Below are 19,299 nucleotides of genomic sequence, written 5' to 3' on the forward strand. Positions count from 1 at the left end.
CCCCAAATATGTTAAGGGTGTGTTGAGCCACAGTCAAGGAGATGAAATAGTTACGTCTCATCACCTATTAGAGTCTGATTCTTGATCAGGCTTAGAGAGATGATGTGGAAAAAAAATCAGTTCATTTATTGTGTATGTGCTTGTTTGTAACAAGCATATTTGGTCACAATGAATTAATTTTCTAGGATGATTTTGGTATTGAGGCTAAATAAGTATATTCTCATTACTACATTTATTATACGGTACTAAAGAGATACAGAGAGAATTCTACTTTGTTTCATTTTAGTTATTGATTTTTTGAACTGAATGAACAAGACCACATCAGAGAACTTGAAAGTGGCTACATTTTATTTATGTTATTTAAAATTTGTTTATGATTAAAATTACCACAAGTTTTTTTTTTGTTAGATAGTCAGATCCCTAATAGCACTTCTTAACTTTTTTAATTATACTCATTCAGACTTTGGTTTTCTAAATTCAATGTTTATTTCTAGATCATCACCCATAGAAACGTTATATGATTTGCATGCTTTTGGAAAATAAGGGTTTTTATTTCTTTAATGCCTTGCTTGTTTGTACATATCCTGATGTGTTTTTGTCCCCCTTAAGTTCCTTAGTGTAATTTTTCTCCTGACAAATATGTATTTTTTTGTTTCCCCCCTTTCATCGATTCCTGTACTCCCCTCAGGAGCGTAAGATAATTGAGGACACCGTGGTTCCGTTCACTATTTCTTCAAGTTCTGCAGACCAGCTGTCTACCTCCTCCTCCATCACCGAAGGCAGTGGGACAGTGGTGAGGACATTTATTAAGAGCAATTTGTGACATAAATAAACTTAAGTAGAAGTATAAAAGCACAAGGCCAAGCTTCCCCACCAAACTCCACAGTTTAAACTCAGGGCTGGCTGTTCCCCTAGGATCATGTCAGCAGCTGCACCACCCTTTCACCCACTGCCCCGCCATTGCCGGGCCACATCCTGCCCTCTCCCTGAGGAGACACAGAGCTGTTGCAATGGCCACATGGACCCAGACAGCTTGGCAGAACCTCCGATAGTGATGCCACGTGCTGGAACGTCCTCACCGCCTGGCTCTGGGTTGCTCACTCCTTCCACAGGCATCTTCTCCTCTCGCCACCCCATGCATTTCTTGACATTGTTTGGCCACAGCAAAGATGCCCACAATCTGTTCTCCACCAGCCTCCATAATAGTTGCTTCTAATTGAAAAAAAAAAATCCACAAGAAATTGATGTGTCTTGGAAGGCTGGAGAGAGCCTAGAAAGGCCAGGCTACCTCCACATCCTCCAACAAGGTCATGGAGGTACTGGACAGAGGTCATACCAAAACCTGCCTGGTCCATAATCTGCATAGGATAGAATATCCTCTGGATACCAGAAAGCTATTTGTCCTGAAATAAACAGTCCCGTGACTTTATTTCAAAGCCAGAGGTGAGGGTTCTTAACCAATTCCACTTTATGATAATATTTGAGAGAAATCCAGATTGTACATTTATTGTAAATTGTTAGAAATCACTACAATCATCTAGTTTAAATGACTGTTCTTTAAACTATAAGCAATGTGGTTAAATCCTTCATGGGGGAGAGGAAGGGAATAAGGGTGGATGGATAGGATCAATGCACACTATTTACATATATGGAAACAGCAGCGTGAATCCCATTAGTTTGAACATTTAATACATGTTAATAAGAAATTGAAGGTAAAGAAATAAAATTTTTGTGTCTCAGAAAGAAAATGCTTCAGATATCCCATGGCCAGAGATAAATGTCTTCTTGTGCATTTAAAAATTATATTTAAGTTTGTCCTTGTTTTTCCCCTTAGAATAAGACGGCTTTGGCAAACTGTCAAGATGAAGAAAAAGAGATAAGACAGAAGAAAGCATTCCCGGGGAATGACAGTGACTTATTGCTTAAGACTAGGGAAAGCGATCCACTGGAGGAGAAGGACAGGTATGAGCCCTCCCAGGATCTCCATGGAAATTCACCCCCAAGAAGGGTACCCATTGCTAATGCAAATCATATTCAGCCTTGAAGTGATCATTCCAGTAATGCATTACATATTGCTTGACTATGTACAATATGAATAATAGCTCTGAAGTCAGTGTCCTTATGCTCTTGAATATAAATAGCCTTATTTTAAAATAAGCACAACCTTTTTTTAAATAAGGGGAAGCAGTTTAAATCATCAAAGAAGTTTGTTATCAATTCAAAGCTCCAAACCTAAGTATCAGTCACCTGAAGTGGGTAAATGTGTCTGGAGGGACAGAGGTTGAAATGAGGCCCTGGCGAACCACCTACTGTGGTTCCACTGTGGACCTGAACTTGGTTGTTGGTATGCCCTCACCCTAAGACGCCATGTTTGCTTTGGGTGATAATAGTAAGGATAATCAGCTAATCAGTTGGTTGTGCGTAACTGCCTCGCTGTGGGCCCCAGTATGTTCTATAGGTCAGAAAAGGAAGCCAGAAACCGTGGGGCCATCAGAGTTGCTCAGACTGGAGTAGACTCTGGTGTAGTGGTGGGCTGTGATCGGTTCATTGATTCCACCCCCATCTAACCAAGAAGGAAGCTGCAAAAAGCCCAGGAAGTGGGCAGTACTGTGCCACCAGCATATTCTCTATGAGACACTTGTTTACCTCTAGGGCCTGAGATACCAGACACGTATCACCAAGAATGCACATATCTGCACACAAGTTTAGCATACAGAGAGACCCAAAGACATGAAAGGCTATCTAAGTGTCATTTCAAAGACTGGCCAATCCGAAAGGTTGCCTGGGAGCAGAACACCTCTGGTGGGGTTTTACCCTCAGAATTTCCCTGTGCTTGTCAGCTAGAAGACCCAGTGAGCTGTAAGCTTTAAGAGCTAAAAGCCTATGTCCAGAGACTGCATTGTCTTTGGATAAATACATCTGTTTCCAGTTGATGCTGTTTAAAGGGCTTCTCATTTTATGAAATGAAAATTACTAGTCAGGAAGACTTAAATGACGCCAAAAAGCATTTTATGTGCATTTTCCCTGGTACAGCAGACAAGCTTTTAAAATGATTTTTGCTAGTTACCCACACTGCCCTTGTCACTAGAAACTACCCCCTTTTCTCCTTTGTATCTCCTTTCCTTGCACACAGAAGTTACTGAAAGGCCAGTGAACTACCTAGGGCTGCAAAGGTCCCATGTGGCCCAAATGAGCTCTTCCATTTGTGAAAATCTGGGAGATTCCAGTTAGCTCCTGCAGCCCTTGAAATGATTAGAATGCAGAATTTGGTCGACAAGGAGAACATCAGAAATGATCAATTCTAGAGCTTGCTAGATTTATGGATGGTACAAATGCATAAGATTTTGATATTTTCAATCTGGTTTAAAGTAAAAAGTACATATAAGCAGTCTCATGTCTTTTTTTAATTTGTAATTAGTACTTCTGTGCTTTAATGGATAGGTAAGTAAATTCAATCCAGTTGCTTTTTTCCTTGTTCCAAATAATGTTTCTCTATTTTAACAGCCTAACTCAAGGACCCTTGGCTGACTCTGAGAATCCCATATCAAGAGGAATCCATGAAGATCAGCTGGATACAGAGGCTGGAGCCCCACCCTGTGGGGTGAACCCACAGCTAGCTCAGGGTAAGAATGGAGAAGATTAACCTCAATATTTAAATTATTGTAAGACTCTTCACATTGTCCAGACAAATATAACTTCTGCTGACTGCAAGCTTCTCTCTCTAAGAGCCTGGTCTTCTACCTTATGCTAAATATATAATTAATAAATTCCCACCCCACATCCCCAGACTTCATATAGTATCACTGGGGACCAGTAAGACCTGAGCAGGTTTGGGCACTTTTAAAAAAATTTAAAAAATAACTATACAGAAAACCGTTGACCTTCATAAGCAATGCATTTTAAGACATTTTCAAATTTCCCCATTCCACCCCAGTGGATATAATCTCCCCATAAAGTGCTTACAGAAGTGGAGAATCCACAAAGCTGAGTTGAAATGCAGGTGCTGAAAGGTTGAGAAGGATCTACCAGCTCCCTGCAGAAGCCACGGTCATTCTCACCTGAGCCCCCCATACACCAGACCCACCCCTGAATAAAAGTCACATTCATTCCTCACCAAAACGATCCGTTTCCTCATGTCACAGATCTTCAGGGTTATCCCTAGAGGACTGAAACGTTAAATGTCAAATCTATGAATGCTTCAAGGCTTCTGCATCTTGATCACTCTTTTGAGTCTGAATTTTGTGTTTGTGTGGGTTTTTAGCTTATCTGTTTGTTTTTTAACCGCTAAGAAAACTTTGAGGATGTCTGCTGCTGGCAGACACTTCTTGACTTAGTTTAGAGGCAGAGGGATTATGTAAGAGAAAGGGTAAGGATGAAAGGATGACCATATGAATGTGTTTATAGCCAAAGCAAATTTGCTAAGCAAAGATACATTTTTAAAAGTGGAATGAATGAATTTGCCTTGTGTTTTCTAGGGTATGGTCTACTCATATGTTTACGTTGTTTGGCAATCATTCATAAGCATCGACTTATGTTCCCACATAGAGATACTGAGGAAGCTGGATGCCTTAATTAAGGTTCCTTACGGGTTTAAACCACATGACAGTTGGTGTGATCCATGGATCAGAGAAAGCAATGGGTGTTTACCTTTGTAGAAGTTCCATTCCAGGTTATAATTGCAACCACCCAAATTTGCTTTCTTTGATGCATAAGAAGTCAGTGTTTTTAGGACTCTTGTTATTACATGAAAAATCAATGAGGTAAAAGGACCCGGCTCCAGATCTCTTTTCCTTCCTCAACTAATTCACAGTGCCAAGGATACCCAGGCCTCCCTCGCCACTGTGTGCCCACAGCCTCTGTGAAATTGCTTCGAGACCTCATCAGGCATTAGCCCTGTAAAGCAAGTGACTTATTAGGCAATTTGGTGATTTCACTGAGCACAGAATTTATGTTCTTTACTTGGCCTTAGATCCATCCCAGAATCAACAGGTATCAAACACACCAATGCACATGTCAGAAGATGTGAAGCCAAAAACCCTCCCATTGGATAGAAACATTAACCATCAGATGGAGTCTCCAAGCGAAAGGCGAAAGTGAGTAACCAAATAAGATGGATATGGAATTCCTTTTTTAAAAAAATGTGTTGACTTAGAAGCAGAAAAATTGGAACTGTGAGATGGCAAGATGTCAGCAGCACTTTTGTGCTTTTTCTCAATTGAATCTCATAGACAAGGTCAAAAATATGTATGGAAGCTTGAGACAGCCTTCCTGACAAGTAAATATTTACTCTGAATACATCAATATACAGAAGGTAAAGTTATACTCTTATCCCAGAAATCTAAATATTGGATAGAATTTGCAGTTCTCTTACATTAGTTATTTATTTTGAGTTAAATTATCTCAGAGTGTATAGACAAATATCATTTCAAGGAAAAAAAATATATTATGCTGTAATTTTTAGGCTCACTCATGAAGGTAGCTGCCTTGGACGACATTTTATTTTTTATTTTATTTTTTAAATATTTATTTTTAAGTCTTAGGTGGGCACAATGTCTTTATTTTACATTTACGTGGTGCTGAGGATGGAACCCAGCACCTCGTGCGTGCGAGGCTAGCACTCTACCACTGAGCCACAGCCCCATTTTAATTTTGTAAGAACTCTATTTTGGGGTGGCATCATAGACCAGAGGTGGAGTGCCTTCCTAGCAGGCATGAGAGTGTGACATTTTGCGGAAGACAAGCTGCCTGAGGAGGGAGGTTAAGGTGGCCCTGAGCTTAGGGAATGATGCTGATATCAACCAGGAAACAGACAGTCTTGCTCCGTCTGCTTTTACCTGGTTATTTTCCTTTCACTTGTTCTTCTCTCTGTTGTGCCCCCTTTCCTTAATTTACTAATCTAAATGAAATTAACTTCTAAAAGCCAGGGGAGGTGAGTCGCAGGCAGGGTTTCTCTGTGCAACCCTGCTGGGACGGGAAGATCCACCACTACCCGTGGCATTCCTGGTGGCTGTAAAGTCCTGTAAACATCACCCTTCAGGAACGCATTCAAGGTGGAAACCCCTTGCTGAAAGACCTTACAGAGCTCCTTTAAGGTCTGCCCGTATTTCTGGCCTCTCCTAATGAGTTTCCCCTGTGCCCTGCTTACCTTGACCTGCCCACTAAGTCCATAGTTTTATATCTTACTCAGTGTTCTAAAGCAGTTCAATGAGTAAATTGAAAAACTCAACCAAAGAAGATTTTAACCAAAAATGCCAGCATTCCATCCTGGTTTTGATTTTAAGTAGCAAATGCATGCTGGGTTTTGGGGGGTTTTGTGGGGGGTGGTGGTTTGGGGTTTGTTTTGTTGGGTTTTTTTCTTTTTTCTTTCTTTTTTTTTTCTTTTCTTTCTTTCTTTCTTTCTTTCTTTCTTTTTTTTTTAATGACCACTAGAAGACCAAGGTCTCTGATTTGGTTATCAAGGAAGTTTTTTTGAAATATAAAATGTCTTTTTTTTATGGTTTTGGGCCTCTCTTTTCTTGTCATAATTTTTGGCTCCTTTACCATGTTACAGGAAAAGCCCACGAGAGTACTTCCAGGCTGGGCCCTTGTCCCCCTGTTCTCCCACCCCTCCTGGCCAGTCACCAAACAGGTACAAGAGGTCAGCAAGCCTCTCTGAGGCTGCTTTGTTGGGTCTAGAGTTTGCCAAGCAGCATTTCAGCCAAATAAGTCCTTGCCAAGTGCTTTTGAGGCACTGCTCCCCCACATCTCCTCCAACACACATATCTGCCTACAGACTCATCAGCCCATCAAGTATGTGGCGCTGGTTATGGTGGTGGCCACAGGGCTTTGATATCATTGTGTGGAACCTGCAATCTAATAATAAAACCCACCAGACAGTCACTAGGCTCCTCTGCTGGTGCCTTTCCCTGCAAGACACACGCCCCTTCCAGTCAGGATCCACTGACACTCTGACAGAGAACCAGGAGGAGGCTGGGCAAGGAAACGCCATCCTTTTTTAACCTCTCGAGCCCTCTAATGATTGTTTCCGCATTAATTGGGCCCCATGACATTTTTAAAAGTTGTCTGTTCCATTCACGGAGATACGACGTATATTAGTCTGTACCCAGAGATTCTCACTGATGTAGAAATTCATTTAACTACTGGATAAGAGAGAAATACTAATAAAACTCTTTCTCTTTTCTGTGCTCTTCCTTTCTGTTTTCCCTGTCCCTTGTTAGCTTTCAAATGATATTGCATTAGGGCTAGGGGTGTAGCTCCTTGGTAGAACTTGGCCTGTCCTACCCAAGGCCTGGCCCTGAGTTCAGTCCCCAGAGCTTTTCCAGCAGTGGGCATCACTGTGATCTGGTCTGAGCTGTAGGAGGGCTGCATCTGGCCATCTAGTTTCAGATGGGTGCTGCCCAGGACCTCACCTGGTGTTGTTCTACTGAATGGGACTCTAGCCCATTGCTAGGCCTTGTGCTGCAGGGATACAGGGAGAAGGTAGGTACTGCCCTGCCCTCAAGAAGAGAAGGCAAGAGCCTGGATCACAGACTCACAGTGTCTGCCCTGGAAGACGGGGCAGAAATAATCTAGACCAACTCTCTCATTCTGTAGGGGGAAGGGAAACCCATAGTAAGTTCTTTACAGCAGATCACAGAACTTGATGACAGAGCAGGGAACAGATCCCGTACCTCGGGCCCTCTGCCTGGTCCCTGTTCTGCTATATTACAATTGACTGTTTTTGAACATTTCTTCCCTTAAGTAAAGAGAAATGCCGTAGTGGGCCAAGAAACCTATTTATGAAAAAATTTTAAAGCAACATTGAGACCTTAGCACAGCTAAACTTGATTTTCTTTTGGGGCTTATGAAAACATATGATAAACATATTGAATCATTCCAAGGTGTTTGAATAGACTACTACACAGAATTCTTGGAACAAATAACTTACACACACACACACACACACACACATACACACCCCAGATTCAGTATCACCATGGAGGACTCTTGTATTCAGTCTAGTAGTTGTTTGCAATTTATATTTAATGCTTAATTTTCTGTTTATTGTCAAGTTAGTAGTTCTCATTTCATTCATGAAATAAACATTTTTTTTAAAAATCCACGTTTCTATTTTCGCATGTTTATGTATTTGACCAACTATTCTAAACCAAAGATTTTATTATTACCCATTTTTTTTAAATCTAGGTCTATCAGTGGGAAGAAGCTGTGCTCTTCCTGTGGGCTTCCTTTGGGTAAAGGAGCAGCCATGATCATCGAGACCCTCAATCTCTATTTCCACATCCAGTGTTTCAGGGTAGGTACGCAATGCTTTTTTCTCCAAATGCAGTTTTGTGATGTCTTTGGCCTTATCCTACACTGAGAAACACTTTCTGTAAATCCAGGAGGCCTTGTGACCCCTCACCCCAAGTGGTACACACTTGTGGGTAGACTCCATCCTACAGGATTAAGCTCTCCTATCCTGAATTCCTCTGGAATGTCAGAGTAGAAGAAGCAACACAGACCTGTGAAGTTTGTCTTCACCATACAGTATTTGTTGCTGAAGAGTATAGCAGGAAGCTGAGAATGGAATACCAGGAGACAGGGAGGGCCATCTGGATTCATTTGGAATGTAACATCTTCCTGTTTCTTAAACCCTTGTGGTTGCATGTCAAAGAGTTTTCATCTTTGACCAATGAATGATTTTCTACGAGATAAGGGGTTACAGTTAGTTGCAAAGTTATAGTTCTCAGAATGAATATGTCTATAATCACAGATTGAATAGAGAAGCTGTTCTGCTCATCTAGACAGCAGCTAGCTTTGTTATAGGCCCTTATAAAACTTGTCATAGTCTTTATCACTCATTTTCAAAATATTTAATTATCATCTCCTCTAGTAAACTGTAAACTCCCTAGGGCAGGAAACACGTTCATCTTGCTTACCACTGTTTCTTCTATGTCTGGCAGAGTAGGCATCAATAAATATTTTTAAATGAATGAATCAACAAACTGAAATGAGGAGGCCTAGATTATAGTACCAGATCTCCTAAAAGTAAGGCGAGCTATCCAGGTATGCCAGATGTGTTATAAAATTTATAAGTGGGACTAGATCAGTATATGGTGTCCTTTTTTTCTACTCATGGATACATTTCAAATTAACATGTAACTTTTTAAAAATTTTTTAATTTGTTCTAATTAGTTATACATGACAGTAGAATGCATTTTGACACCTTGTACACAAATGGAGCTCAACTGCTCATTCCTCTGGCTATACATGGTACAATACATAACTTCTGAATAAGAGTCATTTTTTTCTCTGCATTATAGCAGTATAACTGTCTTTTTCATTCTGGAATTTTGCCCTACTTCTTGTTGATAGCTTTCTTGGCTATAAAGTAAATGCATGAGATTAAAATAAATCCCACTCTGCCTCTAAGTCAAGAGATAGTAAATGAAGTTGTTGCCAAATTATTAATTTAATAATACCAGTGATCACATGAAACTAAGACCTGATCAAAGACAAAACACAATGTAGGTACAGCTTGTAACTGTACGAAGTCCCCTCTGCTCCAGGTGACCTTAGAACATGAATCAAGAGCTGGAGCCTGGACCAATCCCCAATGCCACTTTGTCTGGTACAAACAGCAGAGTATCTCCAGAGTCCTTCTGCGGTCAGGCTGATTGGCTGAAAGGAGTTCCATCCCAGTAGATTTGTTCCTCTGGGAATCATTATCTTTGATGTAGAAATACAAAATGGAATGGCTATTTCCTAATAATTCTGATCTGGTGATACTGATAATGCTGCAAAGCCTTTGAAGGCTATTGATAGACAACTTTTAATTGATAATGCCCTGACCTTGTGTTTATTCAAAACCACCAAGGGTCAATCGGTTGAAAATTTCTCATCTTGATTGAGAGATACTATATCACCGAGGTTTAAAGGATAGACTTTGAAGTCCATGAGATAACTACACCAGCTTCACAACCTTGGAACAAATCAACTACCTTCTCTGAATCAATGTCTTTCTCTGTAAAATAAGTAGGAGTTAGGATGAAATCCTGAAAATATATTTTTTTCTTTTTGCTATACATTGACTACCAGTGCAGTGTCTAATACTTAAATATTTAAATGATATTCAGCAAATGTCAAGGTTGTAAGCCAGATGTGGTGATGCACACCTATAATCCAAGCTACTAAAGAGTCTGAGGCAGGAGGATTGCAAGGCCAGACTCAGCAACTTAGTGAGACCTTGTCTCAAAATAAAAAATAAAAAGGGTTGGGATGTAGATCCATAGTAAAGCGCCTCTGGGTTCAATCTCCAGTATTACACAAAGAAAAAAATGTCAACATTGGAGAAGTGATTATGTACTGTTCATGTAAACAGTAAGCATGATAAAGAACTTCTTATGCATCTTATAATATCTGATCTTTTCTCCTCTAGTGTGGAATTTGTAAAGGACAGCTTGGAGATGCAGTGAGCGGGACAGATGTTAGGATTCGAAATGGTCTTCTGAACTGTAATGATTGCTACCTGCGATCCAGAAGTAAGTGCTGGGAAAGTACTAAGGATGAGCAGGTGTAATCACCTGGCTTTCATAGGATCCATTCTTAGGAGTTCATATGGTTTTCCTCATCAGTTGACACTCCAAACCCAAGAGAAAGGATTCTTAGGACTGAGATAAAATAAATGATAATGAAATAACCTCTTATTTAAGATTTAGAAAGTGCTGTAGCTCTGAATTTCTTTCACCATTTAGAGTGCTTGGAGAATGCCAACAGAGAACAATCCTGAGCCCACCCCTGGGTGACAGTGACTTGTTTCTTACTGAAGTTACTGCTAATGTGAAAATACCATTTTTATCTGGTTTATAGTTTTATCATTTATATTCTGGTATATGAATGTAACAGCAGATAAAAACTGTAGGCAAGGCTTGAGATATTGCCTGAGCCCACCATGGGGATTTCAGTGACCTAGAAGGAAGTTGGAAGGTCTGGAACACTTTGTCCAGGCATATTTTTCAAAGACCAGTGCCATTTGGAGTTGATTAAATGTGAAGACTGAGTCTCCACCGTTTATCAAAGCAAGCTCCAATTCCTCAGTGTGGCTATACCCTACACTCAGGAGTTTCATTACATAATATGTGGTTATTCTCTTTGAATCCTCCATAGCTTAGTACAGTATAAGATCTTAACAAATAATTGCTGCCCTGGAACTTCCCAGAGCAGCTGGCCTTCCTATCTCTTACACGGGTCTAATGGGAAAGGTTCATGTTCCCTTGCAAGACACCAGGGGGTGCTGTTGCCCAGCTGCTGTTCAGAAGATCTGACTATAACCAGTGGTTTGTCTCTGTTTCCTCTGTCTCTAGTAGACAACAGACGACCTTTGAATGTAACTTCTTCAGGTAGAAAAGACTCAAAACACTAGAGTGAAAAAATGGAGTTTGAAATTCAGGAATGCTTTATTCTTTCTCAAAGAAGTAATCTTTTTATCGTCTTTTTACATGGGTCTCAATCTGCAAGACTGAAGACTTTAGAAATAAAAATTGAAATTAAGCTGTTTTATAGCTATAAACTTAGAAAATTCAAAGAAATATATACCTATTAGTAAAATGGTAGAAAATAAAAATCCAATCAAACCTAGATGGTTTCAGTGTATGATAAATCTTTGACTTGAAGTCAAAACAGTTCTAACATAGAGCTACTGCCTTTAAACAGGACTATTTATACCCTGTGTGAAATATATGACTATAGTTTTATACCTATATATATTTTATGTATATATATATATGTATTAGAACATGGGGTAAATAGTATACCATATAGATCATAAAAACATATATACACACAAATACATAAACATGTGTATAATGTATAATAATTATAGACATATTCTTTAACCTGAGTTTTTATTTGTTTGGCTTTGCTACACTAGAAAGAAAAACTAAACCTTTTTTTTGCAGGTTTCACAATGATTTTTTTCTATCATCCCCTATAAATTATACTTCTCTCAACCTCAGTGAGGGAGCTGCATGTGAATCACAGAACCAGAAGAGGGCAGTGTTAGGTTGCAGGATGTGCAGGAAGATTTGGAAAGTGCTGTAGCTCTGAATTTCTTTCATCATTTAGAGTGCTTGGAGAATGCCAACAGAGAACAATCCTGAGCCCACCTCTGGGTGACAGTGACCTGTTTCCATCCAGATTTTTTTTTAATTGAATAGTTGGGTGATTCATTGTCATTTATTTTGGAAATTAGCTTGTTGGATCTAGGCCAGGAATTTTTCTCTTACATATACAGATATAAAGGGCATTAACAATTTTTAATTCCAAATCTAAAGTACCATGGAGTTCCTGCAACAAGATGAAAAATAAGAAAGCAATTTGGAGGTAGACTGTGGCTATATTTTTTCCTTGTTTGTTTTATATCCTTATATAAAGGTAAAATAATCCTAAAAAAATTCTAAAAAATCCTTTGCTAGGATTTTTTAGAATTCTAAGAAATACCAAAGAAGAAAGCAAAAGGCCCCATTATCTCTCTGCCTAGATACCTCTATCACTATTGAAAAGCATGAGTAAATAAATAAATGGAAGTTATAAATGATATGATTGAAAAAATTAATTGTTTAGAAACATACCAAATTAAAAGTAAAAATCTTCAAAGTTATCACTTCCTAATAATTTCTTGGGGGCAGGGACACAATGGATGTTCATGTATGTTTACACATACCTGCACACATGGAGGTACATACCTGAATGATGGAATACCTGGATATGTCTTGGGTTTTATTTCACAGATATGACAATCATAAAGTCATGCTATTCTGTGCTTAGATTTTGTTACTTTTTAAACTTTTTTTTAGTTATAAATGGACACAATACCTCTGTTATTTATTTATTTTTATGTGGTGCTGAGGATCAAACCCAGTGCCTCACATGTGCTAGGCGAGTGCTGAGCTACAATCCTAGCCCCACTGTTGTTTTTAATTTGATATATCTTAGCAATTTTTCCATTTACCATGCTCATTATTCTCATTCTTTTTTATGGCTTTTTAGTAGCTGTCTACAATTCTATTGTATGGACTTACTATCATTTAACACCAATTGTCCAGGAATGGAACTGATTGTTTCTGGGTTTTAGTATTATTTTTAAATGTTCCAGGGAACATTCTTGTCTATATCTCTTTTTTAAGTATTTATTTTTTAGTTTTAGGTGGACACAATATCTTTATTTTATATTTATGTGGTGCTGAGGATCAAACCCAGTGCCTTGTGCATGCTAGGCAAGCACTCCACCAATGAGTCAAAACCCCTGCCCTCTTGTCTATATCTTGAGGAACATTTGAAAGCATCTCTAAGATAGATTCTGAGCAATAGCAAAGCTGAGTTAAAAGACATGTGCATGTGTTTTTTAAATTTTCAGATATCTTGCCTAACCATTGTTTAGAAAGTGCACCGCCTCCCCTCCCCCAAATTACCAGAGATCCCTTTCTGGGGTTGTGGCTCAGCGAGATAGCAGTTCTAGATATAGCCATATGTTTAAAAAAAAAAAAAAATCTCTGCTTTGACTGGGTGCAGTGGCACATGCCTGTAAACCCAGCAAGGTGGGAGGATAACAAGACCCACCTGGGCAACTTAGAGAACCCTGTCTCAAAATAAAATAAAGAGCGGTTAGGGATGTAGCTTAATAGCAAAGCTCTGCCTGGACTGAATCTCCTGTACAAAAAAAAAAAAAAAAAAAATCTACTCTAGCTAAGGCATAGTCCAGTGGTAGAGCATTTGCCTAGCATGCATAGGCCCTGGGTTCTATGCTCAGCCCTGCAAAAAAAGAAGGGGAAAAAAGTGTTTGTTTGTTTTTTTCTACTAGCTACAGAGAAACCTCATTGCTCTGGATCTATATAATTTTAATTATGAGTTTGAACATCTTCTCATGTGTTTAATCAGGACTTACATATTCTCTCTCTCTCTCTCTCTCTCTCTCTCTCTCTGGTCTTCTTTTGGCTACTGAGAAGTGAACTCAGGGCCTTGCACCTACTAGGCAAGTACTGTACCACTGAGCTGCACCTCAGGGTCTGAGTTACTTCTCCTCTGTGCATTTTTCTATTCATACCTGATTGAGTTCTCTGTGGATTAAGGGACATTTTCCCTTTGTTATGTTTGCGGCACATTGTAGTTAGGATTGTTTTTTGCATCTCATGTTTTATTTTCAGACAAAAGATTTTCACTTTAGGTAATTTAAATTTTTATTTCCTTTTTGGATTCTGGGTTTGGTGTACTCCTTTTAAAAAATGCTTTCTATTCAAAAGGTATCAATAAACTTAGCTGAGATTTCTCCTAGAATTTTTTGGTTTTAGTTTTTTTTTCCATGTATAAATATGAGATTATCAAGAATTATTTTGGAATAAAAAATTAGCTAGATATCCAGCCTCATTTTTTTCTCAGTCAATTTTTGTGAATATCATTTAATGAATAATTCCTCTTATTCTCACTAATTTGAAATGCTAAACTTTCTCATAATCTTAGTCCCCATATATATGTAAGTCTGTTTCTAGATATTTTGTTTTGTTAACCTATTTATTCTCCATTACTGGATGGTTTTAATTACTGTAGCTTCATAATATGTTTTAATATTGGGTCATAATGGCCACATTCTCTCCAATTATTTTCCCCAAATTTTCCTAACTCTATGTGGTTTTTTTTTCCAGATAAACATTAGCATTATTTTAGGCTAATTTTAATTAAGTCAACACATGATAGGAGAAAGACTGGCAAATGAGAATACTGTTCTTTATTTTTTTTCTTGGTGTCCTAAAAAATATATTTATGACTAGGTGGAGGAGATAATAACTTGACTAGAGAAGCATAAATACACTTGAATATCTCCCAAATGCAATAAAAGAGTCAGAATAGGAAGAAATGGCTAAAAATCATTTTTCTTTCTTTTTCTGTTTTCCTTTGATCTGAGCTGAGAAGAGGGGAGATGGATTGAGGTGAAGGGTGGTTGACATCATAGGCATTCCAAGTGAAACAAAATAATTTCTTTTGGTGAAATAATAAGACCTGAATATATAATCGTATTTTCTCCAAGTAACGAGTCACATTTAAATGAAATTTTTCTCTTGGAGGGAAAAATAGCATAACAGCATATTAAAATGCAATTCCTAAAAGCAATGTAAATAGTTTTTAAGTTCATATGTAAATGGGAATGGAAGTGAAAAACAAATTACCTGTCACAATTCAAGCTGTCACGTGTTTAACTTGGGCCATTTGTGCTTGGGTGTCGGGTGCCTGTGTCTTCGAACATGGGTTCTATTCCATCACTCACTCTCCAGAAATGTATTTAATGCAAACCACTGGGGTCTTTTCCAATGCTGTGGTTGCCTCAGTACAAGGAACTTAATCCTTTCCTGGTAGGGATGCCAAATAAAATACAAGATACCCAATTAACTTTTTGAATTTGAATTTCAGATAAACCATGTATTTTACTATAGTACTATATATACTATAAAAAAATATTGCTAAATATTGCCTGCTCTGGATTTAGCACAAGTATGTTCCAAATATCACATGGGATATACTTGTCCTAAAGAAGTATGTGTTATTTACCTGTAATTTCACTGAGTGTTTGCTTGCTAAATCTAGAAATCCTATTTCTAGATCATATGTATATGTCAAATTCCTCCCTTTTAAATTGATTTATTCTTAAACCAAAACCTAAAGAAACTGAGAAAAAAAATATTTTCTTGCTTATTTGTTGCAGAAGACAAAATAGAAAGCTTAATGTGGAAATCATTTGGTTTCGGGGAAATCCAGAGAAGCTGAGCTAAACTTCAGTGGGTTTGTACCACCTTGCTCAGTGGGTCTGAAATGCTAACATGGATCTGCATTGCTCACAAACCTCCAGGTGTACCACGTGTCCTTAGACCGTGCTTTAGGCAGCAGGGTGGTACACTGGGAAAAGACTTTGGCAAAGGTAGTTGCTACTGTGTGTCTTTTTAAAATATTTGAAGCAATAAATGTTGATGCACCAAGTCTGGTCTGTTTGCTTTTCTCACAGGTGCTGGCCAGCCGACGACATTGTGACGTGGTTTTCAAGTTTCCAGATCACTCACTGTTCTTGATTGAGGTGTCCCCTGGCAATTGCATAACAAACTCCCAGGTTCAGGGGCTTCTCAACATTCACCTAATTTCTGAAAGGCTCTTCTAAAAGGTTGTTTCTGTTCTTTTATAGCACAGTATTTGTGTTTTTCCTGGTTTTCTGTTGTTGTTTTTGTGAGGTTTCCCCCGACTCCATGTTATTTTGCAGTATACAAAAGAATATTGAATTGTAATGATCCTGAATAGTTTAAAAAAAAATGGTTTTAGCATGGCCAAACAGGCTTGAGGTTTAAAATGTTATTCTCTTCTTTGGGAAGTAACTAAAGGATGCAATAAACCTGTTATGTTTTAGTATTTCTAGAAATTAAACACTTTATGTTTACAAAATTGAGCTGCAGAAAGTGCAAGACATGCCAATTTGAGACATGTGGTGTTCTAAGACAGGAGCATAAATTTAATGCATTTCAGAAAAACTAAAAAGCATCACAGTGAGCTGTCTCTGAGCTATAACTTGTTTTTAATGCAAAGACACTAGTCTGATAATATATACTGTAATCCTGAAAACATTTGTGTTACTTATCTTTTGGGGTAGAAGTTAAACCAATAAATTATTGCACTGTTAGTATTAGATTTTTGTGTATCTTGGAAGTTACATCATTAATATAGGCTGGTCCATCAAAATAAAGAGAACCTTTGCAATATCAGCTAGACTTAAACTCTAGGACATTGCCAAAGGGTAGGAAGAAACTAGAGGGAGATATTTCAGTCATCATTTCCAAACTTATTACCAAAATCTATGAGGAAGTTTAATCTTGAAAAGAGTGGTGGGCCATGATAGCATGAGGCCTGGGTTGCTTGCTTCTTCCCAGACACTAGATCTGGAGTCTTCAATGAAAGGCTTAATACGAGGCATGGAGATGAGGCCATCATTGGGTGTGATCACTGCTCACCCTACCTGCAAGTTCTCCTTGAGGGCATGATACACAGGTATCCAAAGAAAAGCATTAAATAAGTCCACTCCAATGGAATCCACATGACACAGGATGTGATAAGCCACTGGTATGTGATCAGCAAGAACCTTCAGCTCAGATTGTGTCCTGCCCACTCCAGTGGACATCTGAGCTCCATTGTTCTCCTACATCACCTTCTTTCCTATCAAGATTCTGGACCTTGCTCATGGAGTTCAGAAAGAAACTCTTGTGGAGACCTGGCTTATTTTCTGCCCTGTGTGATAAGTTTCAGCTGGACAATAAAGGAATCAAGTGACTAAAAACCATCAAAACTTAGATCTCCAGGCTGTTTTCTCTAAGACTGGGGAAAGAGGGACTATTTATTCTGCCTTAAAATGATGGCAAATAAGTGGAGATGACCTCTCATGAATATAGGATATGGAAACACTCCCAATAGGTTAATGTAGTCATAAAAAGAGGTCAAGTAGATTTTTTGTTATGTAAGCAATAATTTTTTCCTGTGTTTTATAGAGTATGGCTAGCAATTATTTATTTCCACACTAGACGGTTTTTTGCATGTGGGTTCCATGTAGGTGCAGAAATTTCCTCAGCCACTGGTGGTATTTTGACCACGTTGTCATTTGGATGAGCTGTTATTGGATTGAAATCTCCACATCATTTCATTAAAAATTGTGCCTTAGAAAAATGCAAAGCTGTTGCACATGGTCAGCGATGAATTATGGATGCAGTATGTCAAAGAGAGATGAAGTCACTTCCAAGTTCCCACGACTTCTCATGGAGGTGTTTGCTGTTTTACAGGAAAAAAAAAAAAAGTTAAAAAGAAAATAAGGAAAAATTTAAAAGAAAAAAGTTTTGAAAATGTACATATTAAGTCCAATATTTTGATTAACCACCTGCATGTTTTATTAAATATTTTGATAATGTGGATGTTTACACTTTGCATGATATTAGCAGAGTACTTTATGCACAAAACATGTACAATATGGTCATTCATAACCGATTTTTATAGAATACTTTTTACATGCGGAACTCCATCCATTATGTGAGGATTATATGAATATTGCACATTCTCTTCTGGTTTCACAGACCCATTTATAAATATTTCTTAGTGAGACTCATTGTACATGTATTGAAGCTAGAATTGAGTCAAGAAAAATAAAGCCCCATTCTCCAACTGCAAAATGTGCTTTCCCATAATGAACACTAGTCACCAGCACAGAATAATCTCCAACATTTTCTAAATTCTAATTGCCAACTGTTTCTATTTCTATTTGATTTATATTTCATTTGGAGTCGGTTACATGGCAGCTTAGGCAGACTAGATCTTGTTTTTACAATGCAGTAAGATGAGTATGATCTATTTCTTTTCAAATAATCTTTGAGATCCCAGGAAAACAAAATGCCCTGCGCTGTTGAGCTATAATGTAAATGTGTTTGTTTAAAAAACCGATGAGGCAAGTGAGTGATTTATTGTTCCTGAGGAAGTAGATCTGATTTTATTTTATGTTTTTTGCTCATACTCCAGAAGCTAGTCCCTCTTCTTTCCTAAGGAAAAACAAATGGGTAACTCTTTGTTTTTCACTAGCAAACTTTCATGACATTTTCTCATTCTTTCTATGTAGTGTTATTAAAGCAATACATATGCTAGTTATCTATATGCAGTGTAAGATTTAATGAACTGAATGATCCACCTCATGTGAGTCCGTCCAAAAGATGTTACTGTTCTGGGTGGGCCAGCGTTCTACATCGGTTACACTAACTTTCATTTACGATATTTATTCTAAAATGCCTCTGAGAAATAGTAAAAAAATAAAAATAAAAATAAAAAGTTGTCTAAAATGCAACAGCTTTTATAGTAAATGTACATTTATAAATAAAATACTCAAATCAACCTTGTATTCCATGCATTATTTTTGGAGGTGTGGGGTAGGTTTTCTTACCTGGGGAACAGAGAATCCAGCTCTGTGGCTTGTGGTTCAGTTGGTCCGATGATGGCAAAGATGCATAGTTGAGGTCAAATATTTAAGGCAAATCAAACTTACCAGCTGGTTCTTGGGGTCACGGAGGAATGGCATTTGGGGGAAGGATTTGAACTTCTTGCGATGTGACACCAGGACAGACTGTCAGATGCCCGTGAGAGTTGTCAGAAAAAAACAAATGACAGTCTGCTTTCAGCTCTGGCTAGAAGAAGACAAGGCAGCACTTTGGAGTCCTTGTATATAACCATCCCAGCATTGCCCCAGCACCCCACCACCACACC

General features: G+C 38.3%; 1 protein-coding gene across 21 annotated transcripts in view; it reads left to right on the top strand.

The window, feature by feature from the left end:
• The window catches only part of Limch1 (LIM and calponin homology domains 1), a 312,004-nt gene extending 293,074 nt beyond the window's left edge, over positions 1–18,930 (top strand). For 10 of the 21 annotated variants that reach the window (XM_078021244.1, XM_078021242.1, XM_078021245.1 and 7 more), the window contains 7 exons: positions 689–793; positions 1,835–1,962; positions 3,505–3,623; positions 4,970–5,093; positions 8,185–8,293; positions 10,418–10,520; positions 16,028–18,930. In XM_078021244.1, coding sequence (XP_077877370.1) covers positions 689–793; positions 1,835–1,962; positions 3,505–3,623; positions 4,970–5,093; positions 8,185–8,293; positions 10,418–10,520; positions 16,028–16,053 — 714 coding nt within the window. In that variant the 3' untranslated portion in view covers positions 16,054–18,930. Of the gene's footprint in view, positions 1–688; positions 794–1,834; positions 1,963–3,504; positions 3,624–4,969; positions 5,094–6,550; positions 6,638–8,184; positions 8,294–10,417; positions 10,521–16,027 lie in introns of all 21 variants that reach the window. The other 11 variants (XM_040292498.2, XM_078021243.1, XM_021722761.3 and 8 more) reach the window with 2 other exon arrangements.
• Positions 18,931–19,299: the final 369 nt, after the last annotated feature.

Source organism: Ictidomys tridecemlineatus, chromosome 9 (assembly GCF_052094955.1).
Source record: "Ictidomys tridecemlineatus isolate mIctTri1 chromosome 9, mIctTri1.hap1, whole genome shotgun sequence".
NCBI classification, from domain to species: domain Eukaryota; kingdom Metazoa; phylum Chordata; class Mammalia; order Rodentia; family Sciuridae; genus Ictidomys; species Ictidomys tridecemlineatus.